Raw genomic sequence first — 23,121 nt, forward strand, 5'->3', positions numbered from 1 at the left:
GAACCATTTGCCTGCTTCCACTGAAATTTGTTGCAAATCTCCTGTTGATTTCAATGGGGCCATGATTTCACCTATCACACTTACTCTGTCCCTACACTTCTGTCCCCAACTGGCTGAATTTTACCTATTTTTTCTTATAGTTCAAATCTTCATTTACATAATAAAGCCCCAAGATAGCAACAAACACCAGTGAAGTCAAATGTGCTCTGCATGAGTGTAAGAGAGTACACTCTCAGAGCTCATTACAGCATATATAACCTACAGCAGCTCCAGCCTTCCAAAATAATTAGAGAACAGACATATACATTTTCTCTGTTTTTCCTTAGCTTTAATTATAGCAGACTAGACTGACAGCTTTTAAACGTTTCAAAATCTTTCTCATAATAGAAAGGCTATAGCGATCATAAACCACCTCAAGCTGAGTAAGAAGATACCTAACTCATCCCCATAGTGCCTCTCAGTTTACCACTGCGTCTGACTTTATGCTTTTAAATGTTTTAACACTCTGAGGAAGGGTAGCATGATTTCTGTACTCAGTTCTATGTTTTGATGCTCGTAGTTCGTGACAAGTGTTAAATATGCAGCAGCCTTAATATTAAAAAAAAAAAAAGAAGCTGTGTACATTTTACCATAAAGGAATATTGAACCAGACTATGTATCTATTTTGCTAAAAGGTTATTTCTGTATTCAGTAGTCTTTCATGGAAATTAAGATTACAAAAATCAGTGCTCACTGTAAACCTCTTTACATTCTCTAGCTTTATGTTCTTGTATCTCTGTAAATTAAAGGGTTTTTTTAGTACAAACTTAAACTTTGCAATGTTTTGCCAAACTGGATATACACCTATACTTATCTGCATAATCAAATTTTTAAAGTAAGCATGACATTAATAACATTAACTCACAAATGCAAGCATACTCACAATTAAGGTTGCTATTATGGCCTTATGTTACATTGGTTCCTAAATGTTTGAAGTCTTTCACTCATATATGCCACCTTTGCCATACGTTGTCAGGTAGGGTTTTTGGTTGAAAATATTAATGGCAGTCAGAATTGATGTAGTAAGAATGTTACTGTTTCAATATTTCTTGAGCAGTATTTTTTGTGTGAGCAAATATATTTAATAGGAAATTGGTATGGGATTGCTGGAGCCACAGACTATAGCAGCAGTAAGTTGGCTGTACATGTCAACTAAGTCCTGCCTTAACTAACGTATGTTTTCTTGGAGTGAGAATTCCAGTGGTTTTCTATCCACTCTTCATTCTTTATAACAGGTCCACTTTTAGTCTTTTGCCTTCACGTGCTGCAGACAGCTCTTTGCTATTTCATGCCTACCATTATATCCTTCCCACCTGAATGTGAGCACATTCAGTATATTTTAAGTGCCTTAGCTTTGCTCTTTTTTGAAAGGGGTGAATTCTATGAAGATCCCTTAAAAGATATTCCAGGTTCATTCTAGGAATGCCAGAGCCTCCTATGCTGATGTGAAAATATGACCATGGAAGCAGTCAATGGAATTATTAGGAATGGTGTAGCATAAGAGAACGGGGATGTAAGCAGTCTTGTGGGGTGTGGAATATTCCAAGTATCTGAGCCTTCAGGGAATCCAAATCATCAGTCAGGACTGAGCCAAAGGGGCCAAACCAGGTCATTTGTACTCCAGGTCTGGCCAGAGGTCAGGAACCGGGGAGTCCAAGTGCACAGCAGGTTAAGCGGGGGCAAGGTACTGGACTGCATGGCTGGAGCAAGCCTAAGGCAAGGCAGTAGCAAGGCTGAGCTGCTACAGGGTGTCAGGTGTTGATTAGCCAGAGGCCAATACAAGGTCTGGGCTTATATACTCTGGCAGCCAGCTCTGTAAGCCAGTCAGCTCAGTGCTTGCAGCTGATGCTGGTCTGTGTTCAGGTGTCCCTGCTAAGAGGGCAGATTGCCTTCTAACAGGACCCACTCTCCTTGTAGGTGCCTTCGAGGGGGCCTTGGGCCAGCCTTTTCTGGATGTGCAAAAAGGAAGTATCTGACTAAGCCAGGAGTGTAAACATTCAAGCTCCCAAGACCTATCTGCTGGGCCACATGCCTCCCAGTCTATCAGATAAAATAGTTTCTCCTTCCTCCACCTAGAGTCCAGAGTTTGCTATACCACATACTTATCATGTCCCCAGACTGTGATGGGCAGTGGGGATGTTGTGCTTCTTTCTGGGAAAGGGTTTGCAACATAAAAGGGATACATGAAATATGGGATGGATCTTACTGGTATATGGAAGTCTAAGTTTAAAAACCACTGGGTTGATTTGTTTGACAATCATGAAAGGCCCAAAGAAGTAGTGGTCCAGCTTGGCAGATGGTCAGGCTGATGAAAGATTTCTGTGTGAAAGCCAGACTTGGTTCCTAACAATAAAATTGGGGTGGTCTGGTGACCCCAGTGAGCCTGCTCCTTATATGCTTTCTTAGCCACTTGCAGGTACTGCTTCAGTTGTTCTTGAACTTGGTGCATGTGAGTAGCCAAATCCCTGGCTGTTGGAACCGGACACTATTTCTAGTAAGGCCTTCTGTTGTACCATGATGCAGTGAGCCTCAACAAATGGATGTCCATGAAGTTCTGTGGGGCACTGGAATCCATCATTGCTGACTAGTGCTGACTGGTGAGCCTGAGCCATCACCTGGTGGAGGTGAGAGAGGTGGTGACCCACAGTGGTGGTAACACGTGCAAGAGACAGAAGAGGGCAAGGCATAGAAAGTAGAGGATCATGTCCCATACCAAGCCTGAGCCCCTCTATTGAGGCTCAGTCTTAGACTTTCCTGCCCATGTAGTATCCCTTCTTTTAGCAGGTCAGGTAATAGCCATGTGACCTCACCCCCAACAGTAAGAACTTAGACCTGCAGCTCATCATCGGTTTCTTTTAATCTCAGACAGGCTTGGCTGCAGTGCACCCACATGCATAGCTTCAATTGCCAGATTATCTGGGACAGGTTGAAAGCTGTGGGGTAAGAGTTCCCCCACAGGGACCCCACTGGGGATTCCTGCCTGTTCCACGCTCTTCTTCATCAGCCAGTGGTCAGATGCAGAGATTCACTAATGGATCCAGTTGAATGGGGGCCTTGACCATGGCCAACTCATCTTTTAACCCATCATTCAATCCCCAAGGCAGTTGAAAAAGTTGGGCAGCCTTATTCCATTGAACATCGGCAGTCAGGCAACAAATTCAGACCCCTCCTTCCAGGCTTGCAGGATATTTTCTGCTGTCCATACCCAAACAGGTTCACTGTACAGCATAGTCATGGCCTCAGTTAATTTCTCCAGGTCATCTAGCAGGGGAATGGAGCCCTCCAAAAGTATGAAAGCCCAGGCAAGGCCCTTGTCCAACAGTAGACTGATTATCAGACCCTAACTCTGTTCACAGGGAGAACAGGAAGTGGCATTGTTTCAAGAAAACCTAGAACTTGCCTGGTTTCCCAATCTAGCAAGGGTTTCATTGGGTTCAGGGGGATGTTGAGGAGCAGATATGAAAGGGATAACCAGAACAGCAGCTTGCACCTCCTGGGCCCTCAGGACCACATTTTCCTCCTTCAACTTTTCAACTTGGGTTAGCAGAGCTACACTCTGTGCCTACAGAGTCCCTACTTGGGCCTGTAGGTTGTGCAGGCTGGTCATCAAAGCCTGCATGGAAAGGGGCTGGGGGTGAGTCCCTTGCTGTTCTATAACATGCCTTTGTGATTGGGGCCATGTCCCTACTCTTTTTCACCTTCTTTGAGATATGTGGAAGTCCCAATCCAATATAATGAGACTTCCTAAGTGTTTTGTTGAATCAAAGTTGAACTGAACTCTCTTGCACTCTACTCAGGGCAGAGGAATTGTGAACCTTCTTTTGCATGGGCTAGGGAGGAGAATAGGGTGAAGTTTCCTTGCTTCTTTTCTTACCTGTTATGCAGGTCCAAGATATTTATATCTTTATATCTATGTCCTTGGGTAATTGAGAGAGAGGTTTTCTTCATTTACTCCTGTGAGCTCTATAAAACCAGTACAGCTATGGGACAGTGAAGTGATACATGTCAACATAATTGTTACTAAAAACTGAAATCCTGCAAACACAGAGGGTGTTGACTACCTGCCTGGAGTCATTCAGAAGATGCAGCTCTAAGTTCTAATTGGAAAAATCTTTGTTGCTACTAGTGTCACTGCCAAAAGAACATTTGCATTTCAACTGGTATTTCAGATCTGAGGGTCTGCAGGACCAGTATTTAGAGACAAGAAGTTCTTTACTTGACTACAGTGCAAATTTGATACAGAAGTTTTCACACATGCATAATATTTTAAGCCAGAAGGGACCACTAGATCATTTAGCCTGAGTTCCTTTGTATTACAGGTTTTTGAATTTTACTCAGTCACTTATGTATTTGAACCTAAGAATTTGTTTGGCTAAACCATACCTTCTAGAAAATCATCTTAGTATTCAGCATTTTCTTCTACGAAGAAGTGATCAAGTCTCAGTTTTCTTTTTTTATAAGCTAAGTAGATTGAACTCTTTTTATATGCTAACAGTAAAGCATTTTCTCCTGTCCTTAAATAATTTTTTGGCTGTTTTTGCAGTCTTTCCAGTGTTTTAACTTCATCTGGACAGGATACCTGGACAGGATACCAGATACCTGGACAGGATACCAGAACTGCATGCAGTATTTTAATATTGGTCTCACCAATATTGCATACAGTAATAAAATCACTGGCCTGCTACTCATGATTTTAAACAAGGGTGTATACATTCAAGGTTCACATTAGCGCTTTAGACAACAACATTGCAATAGGAACACATGTCCATTCTTTGTCCATCCTTTTCAGTCACTGATTTCAACCCCCCTCTCCTAGGTATGCTTTTCAAATTTGCTTTTGACTGCATTTAAACACCTTTGCTTTGAATGAGCCTAGCTTACATAGTAAACCAATCTGTATCATTGCCTTGCCTTGTCTTCATCATTGTTTACCAGGGTGACTGCTATGTCTTTATTATTATTTACATTCCTCCAACCTTCATGGCTTCTGCAAATTTTGAGTAATGATTTCATATTTATTTTCTCAATCATAGGTAACATTTTTGGATAGCACCATTGCTAATGCATGACGTCACATTAGAAACACCTCATTTTGGTGGTGACTTCCCATTAACAACTATATTTTCAGATCCCTTAGTTACCTGGTTCTTTATTCATTTAATATGTTTTATTGATATTGAATGCTTTATTGATAGTGAATAATGCTATTTTTTAAATCAGAATGTTGTATAGTACTATGCTAAATACCTTACAGACATTGACATTTATTATATATACACTAATACCTCTTACAACCAAATAGATCTAATCAAAGAGTAAAAGCTGGTTTGTTTGGCAAGGTGTATTTTCCATTAAAACAAATTAACTGGCATTACTGTCCATTGATTGTATTAATTGAATTCCCTTCCTTTATTTTACATAAGACTGACTTAAAGTTACCACTTGCCACATCCCACTTGGCACAACATTAGCACACTGCCACTTCTAGAATTTCTCTAGTTTTCCAAGATTTATTCAAAAGGAACCTCCATGAGACAGATATTCTCATCTAGCTGTTTCATTCATAGATTCATAGCTGTTTGGGTTGGAAGGGACCTCAGTAGATCATTGAGTCCAACCCCCTGCCCTGGGCAGGAAAGAGCGCTGGGGTTAGATGACCCTCGTCAGGTGTATGTCTAGCCTCCTCTTAAAGACCCCCAACATAGGGGAGAGCACCACCTCCCTTGGAAGCCCATTCCAGATTCTGGCAAGCCTTACAGTAAAGAAGTTTTTCCTGATGTCTAATCTAAACCTGCTCTCTGTCAGTTTGTGGCCATTGTTCCTAGTTACTCCAAGGGGTGCCCTGGTAAACAGAGCATCTCCTATTCCTTGCTGCTCCCCCCCCCCGGATGAATTTGTAGGCGGCCACAAGATCACCTCTCAACCTTCTCTTGCGGAGACTGAAGAGATCTAGGGCCCTCAGTCTGTCCTCGTAGAGATTCCTGGGGGCAAGTTATCCAGGCCTGATGCTTTAAAAATGTGTATCTATGGCCCCCTCTATATGTTACAGGGATTGCACGATTAACTGAGATGAGCTACATGTACAAAGTTCTTATCACACCATAAAAAGGTCCAATCGGCTATAAAGTTAGACCTCAAAAATGTGTAACTAATTTTATAGCTGGTTGCTATCCACCTTTAATTTGCATATGTAGCAGGGTCTTCCCTGTGGATGGGAGCTGACAGGGCTCCCAGCCCCAGGAGTGCCCTGTGCCCAGCCATGGCTGGGATTCTTGCAGCTGAGGTGACTCAGCCACAACAGCGCCCAACAGCTGTAGACTTTGGGCAGCGCCCCACAGTGCTAGGATCCCATATCCACAGCTGCGGGACTTTGGGTCCTAGCAGCCATGGGATACAGCTGTGATCTACCAGCCCTAGCGGTGCATGGAGCACACCCTGAGCTGAAAGATTACAGCTGTGGAGCTGCATGGAGCTGCACCGAGTGCTCCACAGCTCAGAGGTGCACCTGCATCTTCCTGGCAGGGGTGTGTGGGCACCCCCACAGCTGGGGGCTCCTTGGCTCAAGGGGCTCCCAGCTGCAGAAGCTTGCTTCTTGCCGGTGCAGTGGGATTTAATGCATGAGCCACACAATCACACCTCCTGCCATGCCATCCTTGCATTGGGCATTACATCCCATCGTACCGTTACCTGCACATGCAGAAGGGCCCATTAATACATGCAGCTTAATATATTTCTTTGATAAAGATGAAAAGTATTTCATCATCTTCATATAACACAAACACATTATCCTTCTTCTTTCCAAAAGCAGAACAAAAATATTTATTGAGCACTTCTGCCTTTTCCTCATCAGTATTAACAGTTTGGTTTTCTCCACCTAATAATGGATATACACCATTGCATTTCATTTGTTTTCCTTAGTTTTGCTAGCTACAGACTTTTCTCCTGAATATCCTTGGCTTCCATTATTCATTTTATGCATTTCATAATATCTGATTTATCCTGGATGCAATCTGTTTTCCCTTTCTTCAATTTGTTATATCCTACTTGTTATTTTTAACTGCTTCCTTCACTTCATCATTAAACCCAGATTGACTTTTAACCAAAGCAGTCTTTTCTATTATTATTATGGAATCCAGGAATTTTGGCCAACTAATGAACTCTTATTAAATTTCATTAAAATGTGTCTGTGTTTTTCCTCACTAATAATTTTCCTTAGCTTTGGCAAATTATGTTTATTAATAGTTGAGACTACTCACATTGAAGATAATCAGCTAAGGTCATTAGTCCCTTTGAAACTACCAAGTTCAAGTCCAGAGATTAATTTACCTTTTATCCATCATAATTAGGTCAAAAGAGTTAATTCATGTTGGGTGCAATTTCTTTTGTGTTAAAAAATTATCATCTATAGTTTTTAGAAACTCCACTGGTGTTTTGACTGCTTGGGGCCTCCAATATATGTCTCCCAAAGTGAAGTCTTTCATGACAATACTTTTTTTCCCCAAATATTATAACCAGGTACTGGTGTGATTTGATGGTCTATAACAGAACTCCCACAAGTACCTCCTTGGCTTTCTTAATTAACACATTGATCCACATGCAGTCAAGATCCCGTGGTTCTGAATTATCAGTAACTCTAAAAGAAGTAATGCAATAAATTAAACCCCCTCACTTCCTGTATGAGCTTTACTCTTCTTAAACAGGTTATAATCACAGATATTAACATTCCAATAATGTGAATCACCTCACCTGCTTTTAGAAATGCTAAATATATCCAATTTCTTTTCATCAATGAAAATGTAGTTCCTCTTGCTTGCTATCAAGACTCCTAGCATTTGTTATATAAAAAATGAAAACATTTTTTCTTCTTGTTCTTTGATACATCTGTTCAATTTGTTTGCACCATGCTGGTTTGAGTTTTTATCACATTTGCCTTTTTACCCCCTCCCCTTGTATTGCTATTTTCATGTTTCTTGGCTGCTTCATTTAGTTTCTACCTGAAAAGATTAGCCCCTTTGGTTTATGAGATATAGTAAGTAAGGAAAGACAAGCATGGAGCTCCATGATTCCAAGTTTAGAGACTCTTCAGAATATGACTGCACTTCAAGCCTTTTCCTATGAAGAAATGTTCCTATATTTAGAAGGCCTTATTTTTTCAGTGAAACTGATATGCAGATCTACAGAAAAGCCTTGTCATTTTTGCTAACCAGTGTCAGCAGCTATTTTCACTATGTTAATGTAGAAGAACAGTCATTTGGCTTGTCTTAAATTTGTTGTGATTATAGTTATTTATGCAAATAAATGCAAAGACCTGCTTTTAACTAATATTTGGTGCTGATTTTTTTATCCAGATAGTTTAAAGATAGTTTTTTATAACTGCCATATATATATATATATATATATATATATGTATATATATATATTATGAGTAATCATTTAATTCCAAGAAATGCTTAAAGTTGATGGCACTATATTTGCCAACTATGTATCTTTTATAATATTCTTGCTTTAATTACAAAACAATGGAATAGGACCTTTTCAGATACACACCTTACTGGGTTTTATACCTCTGCAAGATTTTAAGGCAAAAGTAATCCACAGGAGATATGAGTTAGCAGAGTAAATTATTAAATGATATTCCAAGAATCTGCTGACAATAAAATAGTTACCATATATCATGATGTATAGGTCAACACGGTATAAGTTGACCCCATTTTTCTGATCCAAATAGTTAGGTTGATTTATACACTGGATCTATGAAATTCCTAACTTTTTGGTTCAGAAATATCGGGTCGACTTATACCAGCCCCTGTGCACCTTGACTTCAGGACACATGCCACAGCACTGCTCACGGTAGATGGGACTAGGCTCGGTATTTGGCTGACGCAGCCCCATCCCCTGAGAGCAGTGCTGCCTGAGCAGCACCAGCCAAGCGCAGATCCCAGTGTCACTTGCAGGGGATGCGCCCGCACTGACCGAGTGCCAAACCTAGCCTGTTCCTTGTCCCCGCCCCCTGTGAGCGGCACCAGACTCAGCGCTCCACTGGGGCACCCCCATCCCATGTGATCAACACTGTCTGGGCCATGTCAGCTGAGCCCAGCCCCATCTGCTGCAAGCAGCACTGCTGTGTGCTGAGCCTGGCCATGCCAGCTGAGCGTGGTGCTGCTCACAGGGGATGGTGCTGGGCTCGGCGCTCAGCAATGCCATTCACAGCATACAGGGCCAGGCTCGGCACTTGGGTGGCATGCCCTCATCCCCTGGAGTGGTGCTGCCTGGGCCACACCAGCTGACCACCAAGGCTGGCAGTGCTTGCAGGGGATGGTGATATGGTGATATAGAATTTCATAGATTTCATAGACATTAGGGCTGGAAGGGACCTTGCGAGATCATCAGATCCAGCCCCCTACCTGAGGGGCAGTAAGTCAGCTGGGGTCAGATCACCCCAGCAAGTAAGCATCCAAGTGTTTCTTAAAGGCATCCAGAGTAGGTGCTTGTAACACTTCTTGGGGAAGTCTATTCCAGACTCTGGATATTCAGACAGTAAAGAAGTTTTTCCTTATGTCCAGTATAAAACAGTCTTCCCAAAGTTTGTGACCATTAGACCTTGTCTTCCCTTAGGGTGCCCTGGTGAACAGATGTTCTCCCCATTCCTTATATACTTATAGGCTGCCACCAAGTCACCCTTGAGCTTTCACTTCTCCAGGCTGAAGAGTCCCATGCCTCTTAGCCTTTCATCATAAGGCCTGTTCTCTTGACTTCTAATCATGCACATGACTCTCCTCTGGATTCTCTCATGCTTCTCCATATCCTTGCTAAAGTGTGGAACCCAGAATTGGATGCACTACTCTGGCTGAGGCCTCACGAAGGCCAAGTAAAGCAGGAGGATGACTTCTTGGGTCTTGCTTGACATACACCGGTAGATGCAAGCCAGAGTTTTATTTGCTTTGCTGGCTGCAGCATTGCATTGGTGGCTCGAGGCTGAATAAGTTAAGGTTGTACAAGTCAAGGTTGAATTTTACGAGTTAAATATTGGGCTTCAAAACTCAACTTATGCACCACAAAACACGGTAATTTGGACAAAAATGTCTTTTAGTTTTGAACAAACACATTTTAATTAAAATGAAGATTTTAAAAAGTATAATATTGCTTTTTTCAAGAGCAAGAAAATAAGTTTTATCCTTGTTCTCTTGAGCTTTCTAGAAGCAATGCTCTGGGTATGAAAATAATGTTTATTTTATTGTTTGCCTGAGAACCTTCCATTAATATACAACTTGCAAAATGTTAAGTGCAAATTTTGCCTTCAGATACATATGCAGGACATTGCCTGAGTTCACAGGCACCTCACACATGCATGTGATGGCAGAACTTGCCTCTTAATTCATTCTACTGAACAAAGGAAGTTAAATTTATATCTGTGAAATTCTTATTCCCTTTGGCTACCAATTGGCCAAAGATATCAGAGTAGAATTTAAGCGACAAGTGTATACAAAATTGATATCAAAAGAATGAAGGAAAACTTATTTTACCTTTTTGGGAATTTTCCATTTGAATAATGTCATTGTTTTCCTCTAAAAATGATGATGCCCTTTCTTTTCAGGAACATCTGAAATATTGCAGTAGATAAAGTTTTGGTTTCCAGATGCTGCAATATTCTGCAATACATAATGGAACATACCCATTTCCCAAAAATTATAGAGCTACTTCCCAGGCATTCTAGAGCAGGGGTGGCCAGTCCAAAGCATGCAGTCCACAAGTGGCATGGCCAGCTACTACACTTGGCATGTTATCTATAGGCATTCACGAAAGGATGCGCAGCCTCCAGTGAGTAGAGCAGAGCAGGGGCAGGATGCTGCTCCAAGAGTAGGAGTCAAACATCACTGCCAAGAGCCAGGTTAACCCTTCCCTGGTCCTGAAGCTGCTGCCAAAGTTAGTGCTTTGGATCACCAGTCTCCACATAAAACTGGTGGTTACAGGGCCAAGGAAGGATTAAGCTGGCTGTTGGTATCCAAGTAGCCAAAGGCTGGAGCCTCTGTGCTCCATTCCAGTGCCCCAGGGCACAAGCTCTATCAGGTGCCCCTGAGAGGGGGGCAGTGGGAAGGGGGAATCCAAATGGCACTTACGAAAGGGAGGGCTTAACTTATAGCACGTTTGCCAAAAAGATTGGTGACCACTGTTCTAGGGTATTTCTCTTTCATTGGTTGTCCTGACTGTAAGTTGGCATATAAAAATATTACTTATCTGAGTAGTATGGGGGGCAGAAATAGGGTTAGACATCCACTTACGATATGTATATGCCTACTCTTTACCAGAAAATGAAAAAGAGCAGAGCATTACTGCGAGTCAGCTACTCCACAGTAATTGCCTGTATGCATGCTTTTACTTTGCATCATGTTAAAACTAAAGCATGGTAAAACTTAGCCTCAAGGAAAGAGAGCTAAGCTATTGTGGCTTAATTTAAATTTACTGCAGCATAAGAATATGCACAGGCAATTACTAAAGAGTTCCTGACACCATGTTCTTTTTACTTCATGTTAAATCTTACATGTTACATGTAAATTGTACATGTTCATGTGCTGTCTTGGAAATTGTGTCCTATTAATTAGGGCTATGAGAAATTTTGCCAAGTGTTTGTTTCGAAGCTGTTTCGACACATTTCGAGCTCAAAACAGAGAAATCAAAACAAAACAAAAAGCATCGAAAGAGCTTTGAAACTAAATGAGGGCACTCAAAATGTTTCAAAAGTTTTGAGTTTCAAAGCAGCTCAGTGGTGGGAGACAGGGGAGAGCCAGGGCTGTGCTCCAATCGGTTCCACAGCCCCATGTAGCTCAGCCTGGCAGGGAGTGCAGCCCTGGCTCTCCCCACCTCCTGCTGCCGGCCTGCTCTCCATGGGGCTGGCAGAGCCAATCAGAGTGCAGTGCCCGCTCTGCCTGCCTCCCGCCACTGGGCTGTGCTCCGAATGGCTCCACCAGCCCCATGGAGCTCAGCCTGGCAGCAGGAGGCACAGCTCAGCCCTGGCTCTCCCCGGCCCCCACCACCAGGTTGCGCTCTGTGCAGCTGGTGGAGCCAATCGAAGCACAGCCCCAGCTCTGCCTGTATCCCACCATCGGGCGGCGCTCGATGGGGCTGCTGAAGCCAATCAGAGTGCAGTGCCAACTCTGACAGCCTCCCACCACCAGGCTGCACTGTGATTGGCTCTGACAGCCCCACAGAGTAGAGCCTGGTTGCGGGAGGCGGGCAGAGCCAATGTTGTACTCCGTGGGACTGGTGGAGCTGATCAGAGTGCAGCCCAGTGGCGAGAGGTGTGCAGAGCCAGAGCTGCACTCCACCTCCCACTGACAGGTTGAGCTCCATGGAGCCCAGCGCTGAGCACAGGCTGTGCCCAGCACTGGTCCCAGGTGGCAGCAGCAGCCTCCTGTCATCCAGGCACAGATCTGGGGGCCCACACCCCTGGGAGGAGTCTGGCACAGCCCTGCAGGCCTCCTGGGGCTGTGGGCCCCTGGATCTGCACCTGGATGACAGGAGGCTGCCGCTGCTGCCTGGGACCAGCAGCAGCATCTGTCTTCCCCAACGCTGGGTATGGGCTTCACCCAGTGCTGATCCCTGGTGGCAGCAGCAGTCTCCTGTCATCCGAAATAGATCCAGGGACCTGCACCCCTTGGAGGAGTTCAGCACAGCCCCGCAGCCCTCCTGGGGGTGTGAGCCCCCGGATCTGCATGCCAGATGGCAGGAGGCTGCCGCTGCCGGCAAATTTTGCTTTCAAGACTTTGAGGTGAAATTTCTGAGAAACTTCTGCACCTATCTCCTTGAAACTTGGCAGGCTTCAAGCCCTCAGAAGCAACTACCTTCCCTGGAATTAGCATCTGAATCAGGCAACAAATGACAACACTTTAGGCATTTTCATGATTCTCCATTATAGCCTATGGGTGAAACATCAAAATGAGTCTAAACAGCGAAACAGTTTCGACGAAATGAAACGGGACAGTGCTTCAAAAAGAAACTAAATGAAACACTGTCCCTTCAGAACAGCAAAATGGACGTTGAAACAAAACAATGGTGTTTCGCACAGCCCTATTATTAATGAATGCTGTTGTTTAGGAATACAAGCAGTATTCAAGGGAAGATGGTAAAGAAGGTTTGACTTTTTAAATTATCTTGTGGAGGAAGAAATGGCAAGGTTTGGATATGGCCTGGATATGTTGAGAGAAAGAGGATAATAGTTAACCTCCAGTTTATGAGCCTGTACAACTGAAAAGATGACAGTGAAAAAAATAATGTAAAATAATGGAGAAACATGGAGGACTTAGGAGGAAAATAAAGAGTTTAGATCTAGGGGTTAGCAAATGTCATTGGGATATCTAGGAGCAAATAAATGTTCTATCTGTGGTAGACTCAAAGGGATAGATCAGTTGTAGAGAAATAGTTATGTGAAACATTTGCATTGAGATGAGATGTGAAGCTCAGTAAGTAGAGGAGGTTGCCTTGGTATAAATAGGAGAGAGAAAAGAGGAAATGAGGACATAGGACTGCCAGAGGGATGAGGAAACATCTCTAAAGTTATTAGAAAATTAGTAGTTTTCATACCTAACCTCAGTACCAGTGATACCCATTCTCTTGTCCACCTTCCTGTCTCCAAACCTGGATCAAGTTCAGTGGGAGAAATAATTCTCATACACACAGCAGCAAGGAGTGCCTGTGTTGTTTTCTGACTTATTCAGGAAAAAAAAATGAAAGGTTCAAACAGTCAAGCAGCCAGACCCAATAACATGTGATATCTCCAACAAAACACAGCCCACTTGAAATTTGAAAAGGAACATTTCTCGTTAATTTTATAATCTACCATTAGCAGGAACAGAAAAGAAATTAAATTTCTTTGACAATTTTTGCAATTTTATAGACTTTTTCCAATCTCACCACAATTTAATTTATTTAAAAATAGGCAAATGCTGATAGAAAATAATTTTAAATATCTTGCTTATTTTACCTGTGAAGTTGGTTTCTGTGACAGTTCCTGACCAGTCAGGCATGTTGTTACGTGACAGACACAGAAGTGACATCACAGAGTTGGTTTATATGTTTATGTCTTCCATGCAAGAACTAAAATGAAGAAGAAATTAAACTAAGGCCCAAAAGAGCAGAGCTCAGTGGAGAATGTGAAAAATCACAGGTAAAATTTGCTGATACATGTATAGCTGCCAGCCGAGGCATACCCCACAGGCTATGCTTATGGAACTAAGCCACAAAAAGTAATTGTTTTATACACAAAGGTCAGATGCAAAACATATGTTAATACTAAGATGTCTAATCTGATGGGGCAGCTCACTGGTTAGGAAAGAGAAGAAGTTTCCTTTAGGGAATCTAGCGTCTTATTTGGTAGCTGTTAGCTCCCATTTGGATGTGTGTATTATCCTCCTTCCTTTACTTAGGTAGCATTAAAAACGATATAGCAGGACTTGAGTAGAAGTGGCACATGTACAACATTTACCAGAGCAGTTCCAAAATTTCCTTGAATCAGTGTATTTTTGCTCCGGAAGAGTTATGTCATTGTAAAAGAGTGTTTTTGTAAACACTGTAAAAACACTGTAAAATCTGTTATGTTTCCTGTGTCCCCTGTGGGGGCATGTGGCCCATGTGGGGTGGGGCAGTCCATGAGGTGTGCAGGTGGGCTGTGCCCTGCGAGGGACAGGGGACCTACCCTTTCTGAGCAGCCCCCCCTCATAGCCCCCTCCACACCCACAGTCCCCTCAGAAACCCCTCACCCCCAAGCCACCCCAAAAACCCCTCACCCACATTCCTGGCCCTGTGGGGCAGGAGTGAGGGGAATGGGGTGGAGGGGTAGGCTGTGGGTTGAGAGTGAGGGGCAAGGGCAGGGGTAGGGCAGTGGCATATCAGTGCTGCTCAATGCTGTACATCCTGGTAAGCAAAGTGGATGGGGGCAGCTCTGATTTTTCTATGACAGAGAAGCTCACAGTCAATGCCAAACTGTATAGATAATTAGAATTTATTTTATTATGATGATGGAGGCATTGGTAGGCTTCCAAGTTGCTTTACAATTGTAAATATATCAATAAAACATTGCCCAATTGATCTCTCTCTCTCTCTCTCTTTCTCCCTCTATGTGTATATATATATATATATATATATATATATATATATATATATATATATCCAGTGGTCTTTTGCTTTAATTGTGAAGGAACTTGGATTTGGGAAGAGTGGATTTCAGATTTTTTTTTTCAGAGGTTTTGCAGGTTTTAAATAGGGAACACCAGAATTCCTGCTAGTGAGGCTAGTGGCAGGACCCAGGCAGAGGAGCCCGCTTGGGGCTGGCACCTGGGATCCAGCTGAAGGTAGCTGACCTCCTGGCCACTTGGGGCCAGGAGGACATGCTTTGACAGTTCAAAGCAAGCCAGTACATGGGAACATCTGGGCAATAGCTGCCCAGATGGCCAGGCAGGGGCACGCATGGCAGTAGTGCCGCACAAAGGCAACTGTGCAGCCACAGCCCACTGGCAGCTGGCCCAGAGGGACAGGTGCCTCTACTGGCTGTGCAGTCTCCATCCAGGTCTGGCAGGCACACAGCCTTGGGGCCACATGCTGTTGCAGGTGGCAGCAGGTCACAGCCAGGCAACATTCCCTACTGCCAGACTGCTGCAGTGGATAGAGGGTGCAGGGAACTCTCAGGGCTGCTGCAGCAGTCCAGCTGGCACAAGGGCTGGTGTCCCCAGATACCAATTGGCTGGGCCTCAGAAGCTCCTGAAAGCAAGTAGCCCTGAGCTACTTGCCAGGGCAGCTTTTTATACTGCTGGGGAACAGCACAGGTGCTAGCCCCGGGCTCTAGCTCCCCCTGGCTGCAGGTCCAGCAGGAAGCAGGCAAAGTTATTTTACCCCAAGTGGCACAATTTGCCCCACACCAAAGTGCATGCCCGGGCACATGCGCCGAGGGAAAAAGCCCCGCCTGAAATTTACACCGCTTGTATTTGAGCTTCAAGCACATGTGCTTGCATGTGTGGATACACCCATAGGAGGCTGCCCTTGCTGCCTCAGGTACAGATGGAGAGAAGCTGAACAGAGGCAGGACATGGCAGGGTTAGGTCCTGTCCCCTGTGTCCTCACCTGGCACCTGCTAGAACAGTGATTCTTAACCTTTTTAGCCTCCCTCAATATATTTTCTGAATTTAGACTGTAGCTCAGTGACTTTCAACTGAGGTGCCAGGAAATTCAGAAAAGTTATGGAGAGGTGCCGGCTTAAAAGGTCGAGAACCACTGTTCTATATATATATATATATATATATATTAAAAACAGGAGTATAGATCACAGAACTATTGTCAGCTTATTGCTCTTTGCTTTCTGAATGTTCTGATTACTAAACAGTGCAAGGAAGGGTTGTTGTTGTCTCCATTAATTCCTCCTTTTGTTAGAACAACATTTTATTTATAACTTTTTAAAGGATGTATTTACAGCTAGCAGGTTGCCATTAACAAGAAAATGCATTACCTTAATGTAAAAGATATCCAGGCAGTCCCAGGAGGATTATCAAGATGAAGTTTTTATAAACTTTTTAAAATTCTTTCTTTAGATGCCTAAATACAGAAATAGAGACTGATCTCAAATATTTATTCTTCCTGTACATAAATGCTGTTGTAATAGATTTGTGTTACTTCAGGTATAGTTCTGTTGCTCTAAATCTCTGTTCTTTATTCCTGGTCTGATTTAGGGACTGGCTTAAGGTTTAATGTTGCTAAATGATTTGCAATAGCTTTACAAGTGATATTCCATCCATTAGAGTGAGACTGTGTACTGAGTCCTATGCCCAAATACAATATAATATTGTGCTAGTATTAATACGGTTATTGATGCAAAATGAGTAAAAGCAGTTTGTACAAGTAAGCCAGTGCTGCTTCTTTCAGGTTCAGTGGCAGAAATACTAAATTTGTTCTTCAGTTTCAAGTTCTAAATATCTAGAATGTATATAGAATTACACGTTAGCTCTTTATTTTGGAGATTATATATGACAGGATTTTTATTCCATTCTCAGTCACTGCTTACATTCATTTGAGGTTTGGTTTTGTCTTTAGTTTCTGATTTCTCTCAATAATAGGTTATACAGAATTTACAAAATCACAGAGTTCTATTAATGTGTTACTCTGTCTATAAAAGTTTAGCAAGTCTATTATAAATTGGGGGGGGGGGGAAGTGCTTGTGATAAGCATAGCACAGTTTGACTGAAATGGTTACCATTTTACTGATATTCTTTTGGATGGCTTTAGAAAAAGTGTCTGGCTCCAGCTTATTCTTAGGCTGTAATTAGTGTAACTAACAAGTAATATGAAAGAGCAGAATAGAGGTCGCTGTAAGACTTCAAAGGTCTTAACAGGTTAAGGTTGGAGGGCAGTCTATCCTTTTGCTTAATCTGTTGCCATATCTGGTGAGATTTGTTGAAATCTTCGATGACCTCTAACCCTGAGGTGTTGTGCTCTCATAATTTACTGGTCACATGCCATGTTCTTTATTCCTGTCTGTTTAGATGAGCATGGGTCTTTGTGAATGGCAGCTTCATTTTAGACTTCATATACCAATGCACACAGATTATCAGCATTTTAATGTAGACAAGAGATTATGGTTTAATGTTCACATCCTGGCAGCTTTGGACTACACTGAAATACTTATTTTGCTACTCAGTGGAACATGATTTGTAGATTACATTTACCATGTAATGTCGGAACAGTTTTAAAATATAACTATTAAAATTAATCAAATATTGTGTAATTGATTCTAACAAATAATGATTTATACTTTTATAGCTGTTTCCCTAAACCTAATTGCCCAAGGATAAATTTGTTTGTATTTTAAGTAAGCTTGGTGGATATATATGCAACATAAGAATAATTTTATCATGTTTTCTCTTCAGAAAGATCAATGACCTTAGTGTCCTTGCTCCAACTCCATTATAGCCTAGTCTCCTGTCTACTGCCTTCTCGCCAAACACGGACTAAATTTGGATGGGAGAAACCTTACGTATCCTGTAGCAAGGAGCAGAATAGAACCACATTCTAGGCCTGCCAGTGGTACTTTTTACCCAACTTGTTCAGAAAAAAAATACAAAATTCAGCTGTATCATCTTAGAAAGCATGTCTCCTGGCTGTATGCCTTTATTTTAAGCAGTCAGAGCACCAGACTGTACAATCAGAACTCTACCAGGCATCTGACAAAGGGCTTCTCCTTGATCACCTGGCCCTAAGTGAAGGCTGGATCAGATGGGGATCTAAGTATTCTATCCTTTCTAGTTTTGCCCATTATCATTTCTCCTTCCAGATAGTTATGGTGTTTTTTTCTCCAAATGGATGAGCTAATGAGCTCCTCTAGGGCCCCAGATAGAGGGTCCACAGTGCTTTCACCCTTTTCCATCCCCAGGTCCCAACTCAACACTTCCCTGATGCACCTAAATACAATAGTACAATAGTTCCAAGGAGCAAGTTACCTAAAGTCATTTCAGCAAAATAGCTCCCAGCAAGTCACTTGTCTGGCCCAAAGCTAATCTGAGTTTTAATTACCTTTTAAACTGATTAAAACACATTACAAAAGTAAGAATGACTGAGAGAGAAAGAGAGCAGTCTGGTATCAGATTTGAAGTCTAAGAAAAAAAATCATCTTTCATACAAGGATTTCACAAGCAATGACACTAAGGATAGTATTTGGAAAATCTTTTTCTTTCAAGACTATCTTGCGATTAACTATGGGAGTACTACATCAAAGCTGTACTGACTTCAAAGCTTAGAACCACTTACAGCTTCTAGCTATTACTAAAACCTACCACTTCACCCTGCCAGCAACTCATCTTAGCTGCCTCGCTAAGTTCCACCCATCTACTTCCTGACCTCTGATTCTTGGGGAGGAAAAAAATCTTGTAAATTAAATATTGCTCTTTACCCTAAACTAATGCCAAAGTTAAAATAAAATCAGCAAAGAGAGGCCTTTAAGGCATTTAAGATTTAAAATCACACTCAATGATTTACATATGTGCGGTCTCATTGGCACACTTTAAAGAGGCAGCCTGTTCTGAGTGAGTTTAGCCACAGTGTTACAGATCCATAAATGAAATGACTAAGGTGTTTAGACAGTTTTTTTATATCCAGATGTCACCTACCAAATACACAGTCCTGCACAGTAATCTTGATTAATGGACAGAGTTAATATTTTTGGTAATTTGGTAGACGGGGAGTACTACTGTGTCTCAAAGATTTTCTCATGAACCTATGCATGTAACTCAAACCCCACACGTCTGTACAAAATCAGTTCTCAGCTATATGCTGTAATGCTTATCCATACCTGCTGATTTGGAGAGATATGCATTGAAGCACATACATGTACTGTTCCCATGACCAATATGGTGCAGTTGAGTGTTGTTCATCAATTTCTTGTAATTTTTCCTTTTTACGTCCTGGAAATTGGAGGAAGAGATGCTTATAATTTTATGTTTTAAAGGCTCTGGAACAAATAGTAAAGAACTGTGCTACATGCTGTGTTCTAAAATAAGAAGGTTAAAATGTCCTGAAATTGTAATTCATTGCAGCATTAATATTATTCAACATTTAAAATTGTTACCTTGCTATTTTCTGATTGGGAGTTTTATGCCCAGGGTTTTTAAAATGGTACATTAATCTTCGAATAAAATTTGTCTTGTAAATTACACTTTATTACAAACTTAGGAACAAGTGTGATTCTTTGAGTGTCTTTTATATAACAGTTTATATGTTCAGTACAGATCAGTGACATGCTCTCTAGAACTAAATGCCATTAATCCATTTGCAGCTGCTCATTTCAATGAAGAGAAATTCCAGGGAAAGAACTGATCATATGTTAGGAAGAATTTCTCTCCTTCCATGTATTGTTCTATTTTTATATTTTGAAAATGTGTTTGGTGCCTTTGCAAATGTTTAAAGTCAATCTTTTCATTTAAAAAGAAAGAGTTTGGCAGCAGTCAGCAATTCTCAATCTTTTGGCTTGTATCCAACTTGCTGGTTGTTTTGCCACACTTAGTTCCACATCACTGAGCTTAGAAAGCAGAAATGACACAGCTCTATATTGACCTATTGGTCATGACCACTCCTACCTCATTCGGAGGGTTTTCAGCTGAATCTACTGGCACAAATAAGATAGTTCTCCAGCAATAAATGAAAATATAAAATATAGAAACATAGAGGCATTTAACATATTGTTTCAGATGGATGAGGTTTTCTTGTAGGTGTAACTACATGAATTACAATGCATCACAGTCAGTTGAAAAAGATATTGTCTCTTAAAGAGTTGACAAATGAAAAGAGAAAACAGGAATTTGCTGTTAAATCTAAAATATGTACGGCAAGTGTATGTTCTGTCTAAAGAACATGCTTTTGCTTTAAATATGCAAAGAAAAAACCTTTCTGACTTGCTGATCATGCAATCAAAATGTCAGGGTATTTGAAATAAATTGTTATTATAGAGTCAGGTATGACTTCGTCTCTAAATTTATATATTTTACTCCATTGTAGATTTTTTTCTTAAAGAATACATTTCCCCTGTAATAAATTGCACAGAGTATGAACAGCAGAGTCATATGAGGTTCATTGAAAATATAGGAGGACATCATGTTTCCTGTCCTTATGTTAAACTTGGCATATTGATTTTTTTGCACAGCTTGCAGCATAGAAATGTGATCTACAGCTATGGCAAGCTAACCACATGTGAATTTGTTAAGTACTGCTGGATTAGCAGGAATCATCAGACTGTGCAAACATGGAGACTTGACTTCTGTAACTCTTTATTTATGACTTAATCAATTAAAATAACAAGTTTTGATTTTATTGGTCATAAATAAATAATCACAAATCATCTGCAGAAGTCATTTTTTCCATGCTTATGAGTTTTCATGGAGTTAGCACTCTCTGTAACTCAGAGACAGCACTAAATATTCAGAACTTAAACTGAAGTGGAGGATCAAATATGTTAAGATAAAGATTCAACAAATGTTGTTTGCTACTATTTTTTAGATTTGTACATAAAATTCATAAAGGCATAGAATGTTTCTTAAACAACTTGCAGCTTTTTATTTAAATTTGTCATTACTTTCCTTTATATATTCCTTTCCTGTTTAATCTTTTGTTCCCTTTATGTTCAAAGATATCAAGATTATGGAAGCTACTGATGCTGCAGACTGCATTTAAATTTAGTTACAGTATAGCCTTGTGGAAAGAGTTCCTCTGATGTGAGGCTGGTTTGCTCTCCTCTCTACATTATTAAGCCTCCTTAAACACATCCATTATACCATTCACCTTGCATGACTTCAAAGAACACAGCAACTGTGTAGGGAGGATGAACTGTAACTGCAGAGTGGGTTACCTGTGGTTTCTTAGAAATGCTAATGCTCTATCTGTCGTGTTTATAAAGTTCTCTGTTTGCTATTGGATTTGAGAAACGATTCTGCAGGTTTAAAATCAAACTGATAAAATATCCAAGACAAAGAAAATGACTAAAGATATATTAGGATTTGAAATCTGTCATCTGCCCTTTGAAACCATTTCTTTAAAAAAAAAAAAACTACTAGAAAATGTTAATGTGAAAGGTTCCTTGGTGGGAAAACAAAGTTGATATTTTTCTTAGAGGGTCTCTGCGTGCATTCTTACTAAATCACTTATGAAAGTCATCTGGACTAATGCAGGCCTTATCATTCAGAGTTTATTGGAAACTAATCTTTTCAAAATATTTAGAAGAAGCTAAAACCTGATGTGCTCATCTAATGAAAAAGGTCAAAACAGAAAAGAAAGTGCCACTGGTTTGTGTTAGGTGACACTGTGCCCTGCCTGTCTAATTTGATTACACAGAGTCACTGAAGCCCCAGGCAAAGCTGATTTTAGCTATAATCAGCTTCTTAACCTTTTGAGAAGTAACGTAAACACTACCTACCAGTGGTTAATTATGTTGCTCTGTTACATACAACAAAGTGCAAAGGTAAAAGTGTAGAACTACTGTAACACATGTTGTGACAAAATTTAACAAGATTACTTAAGGGGATTACAGCAGCCTTACTTTCTATCTGTGCTTCTTGATTTCTTTATTAAAAATTAAAAATGAGAGAGTTTCAATTTTAGGCATAGTTTTCTTGTTATAATCCTGGCTGATGTTGAAGTTCACTTACAAATGCTGGTATGGGTTAGAAACTGCCATACAAATGGGGACTTGCTGCTTTAATATTAATCATTTCATAGTATCATAAAAGTTTATATAAAGTAAATACATTTGTTTGTGTCATTATTAGTTCTGTCAGAAAGTTTTATTAGCTCCTTGATCAAAAGAATGGACTATACCTGTGTGTACACACACAAAGATGAATGTGTCCTAGGATAACTTTATGGGGTGAGCAGTCATCTCCTATAGAAAGTGAAAAAAACATAATGCTGAGGTGAAAGACTTCAGTCGTAACAAGGACCATGCAGCTGATTTCATGTGATTTTTTGTTCATATTTGTGGAGTTTGGTGTTTGCATGAACTTGAAAATGTGACAAATGGCAAAGTGCCAAGTCTGTGTCATTTAACTTTGTAGTCAAGGCCCTAGGATCTGCTTGGAAAGGGCCTAGTTGCTTAAAGTCTTTGACATATTTAGGGGTAGCAAGCTACTCCCTGCCTGGATCTTTAGGGTTTGGGTCACTGATCTGCTTTCCCATCTTTTTTCTTGGTGGAAAATAAGACATTCCCTCTGATACCAAATGCCTTCAAGGGGGCACAATTTCCTGCCATCAGGAGCAAGACTGTAAATATACTGATCTCATGAACATGGTTGGTATGGTAAAGGAAAGGCTGTCCAACTTCTGAATATGTCAGGACAGGAGCAATGATTATAAGACACTGGACTTTCCTTTCAATTTCAAGATGATTTCAATGTGTGGCTGTATGGAGAAATCTTATTGAGTCCACTTCGAGTTTCATATATACCTATATCAGTTTCACTTTTTTAAACTGAACATGAAAACGTGTATCAAAGTGGCCCTTAAAATATGTGAATTTTCTTAGGCCTCCTCTACACATGCAGGTGTATGATAGGATCGAATGCA

General features: G+C 41.1%; 1 protein-coding gene across 7 annotated transcripts in view; it reads left to right on the plus strand.

Annotated features, from left to right (window-relative positions):
• Positions 1 to 23,121, plus strand: part of ARB2A (ARB2 cotranscriptional regulator A) — a 413,000-nt gene that overhangs the window by 307,777 nt on the left and 82,102 nt on the right. Inside the window, exon 11 of one of the 7 annotated variants that reach the window (XM_019483457.2) lies at positions 21,194 to 22,304. The exons of the other annotated variants lie outside the window; for them this stretch is intronic. Coding sequence (XP_019339002.1) covers positions 21,194 to 21,237 — 44 coding nt within the window. The 3' untranslated portion in view covers positions 21,238 to 22,304. Of the gene's footprint in view, positions 1 to 21,193; positions 22,305 to 23,121 lie in introns of those variants that run through there. 7 annotated transcript variants of the gene reach the window in all.

This window comes from Alligator mississippiensis, chromosome 3, assembly GCF_030867095.1.
Source record: "Alligator mississippiensis isolate rAllMis1 chromosome 3, rAllMis1, whole genome shotgun sequence".
Taxonomy (NCBI): Eukaryota; Metazoa; Chordata; order Crocodylia; family Alligatoridae; genus Alligator; species Alligator mississippiensis.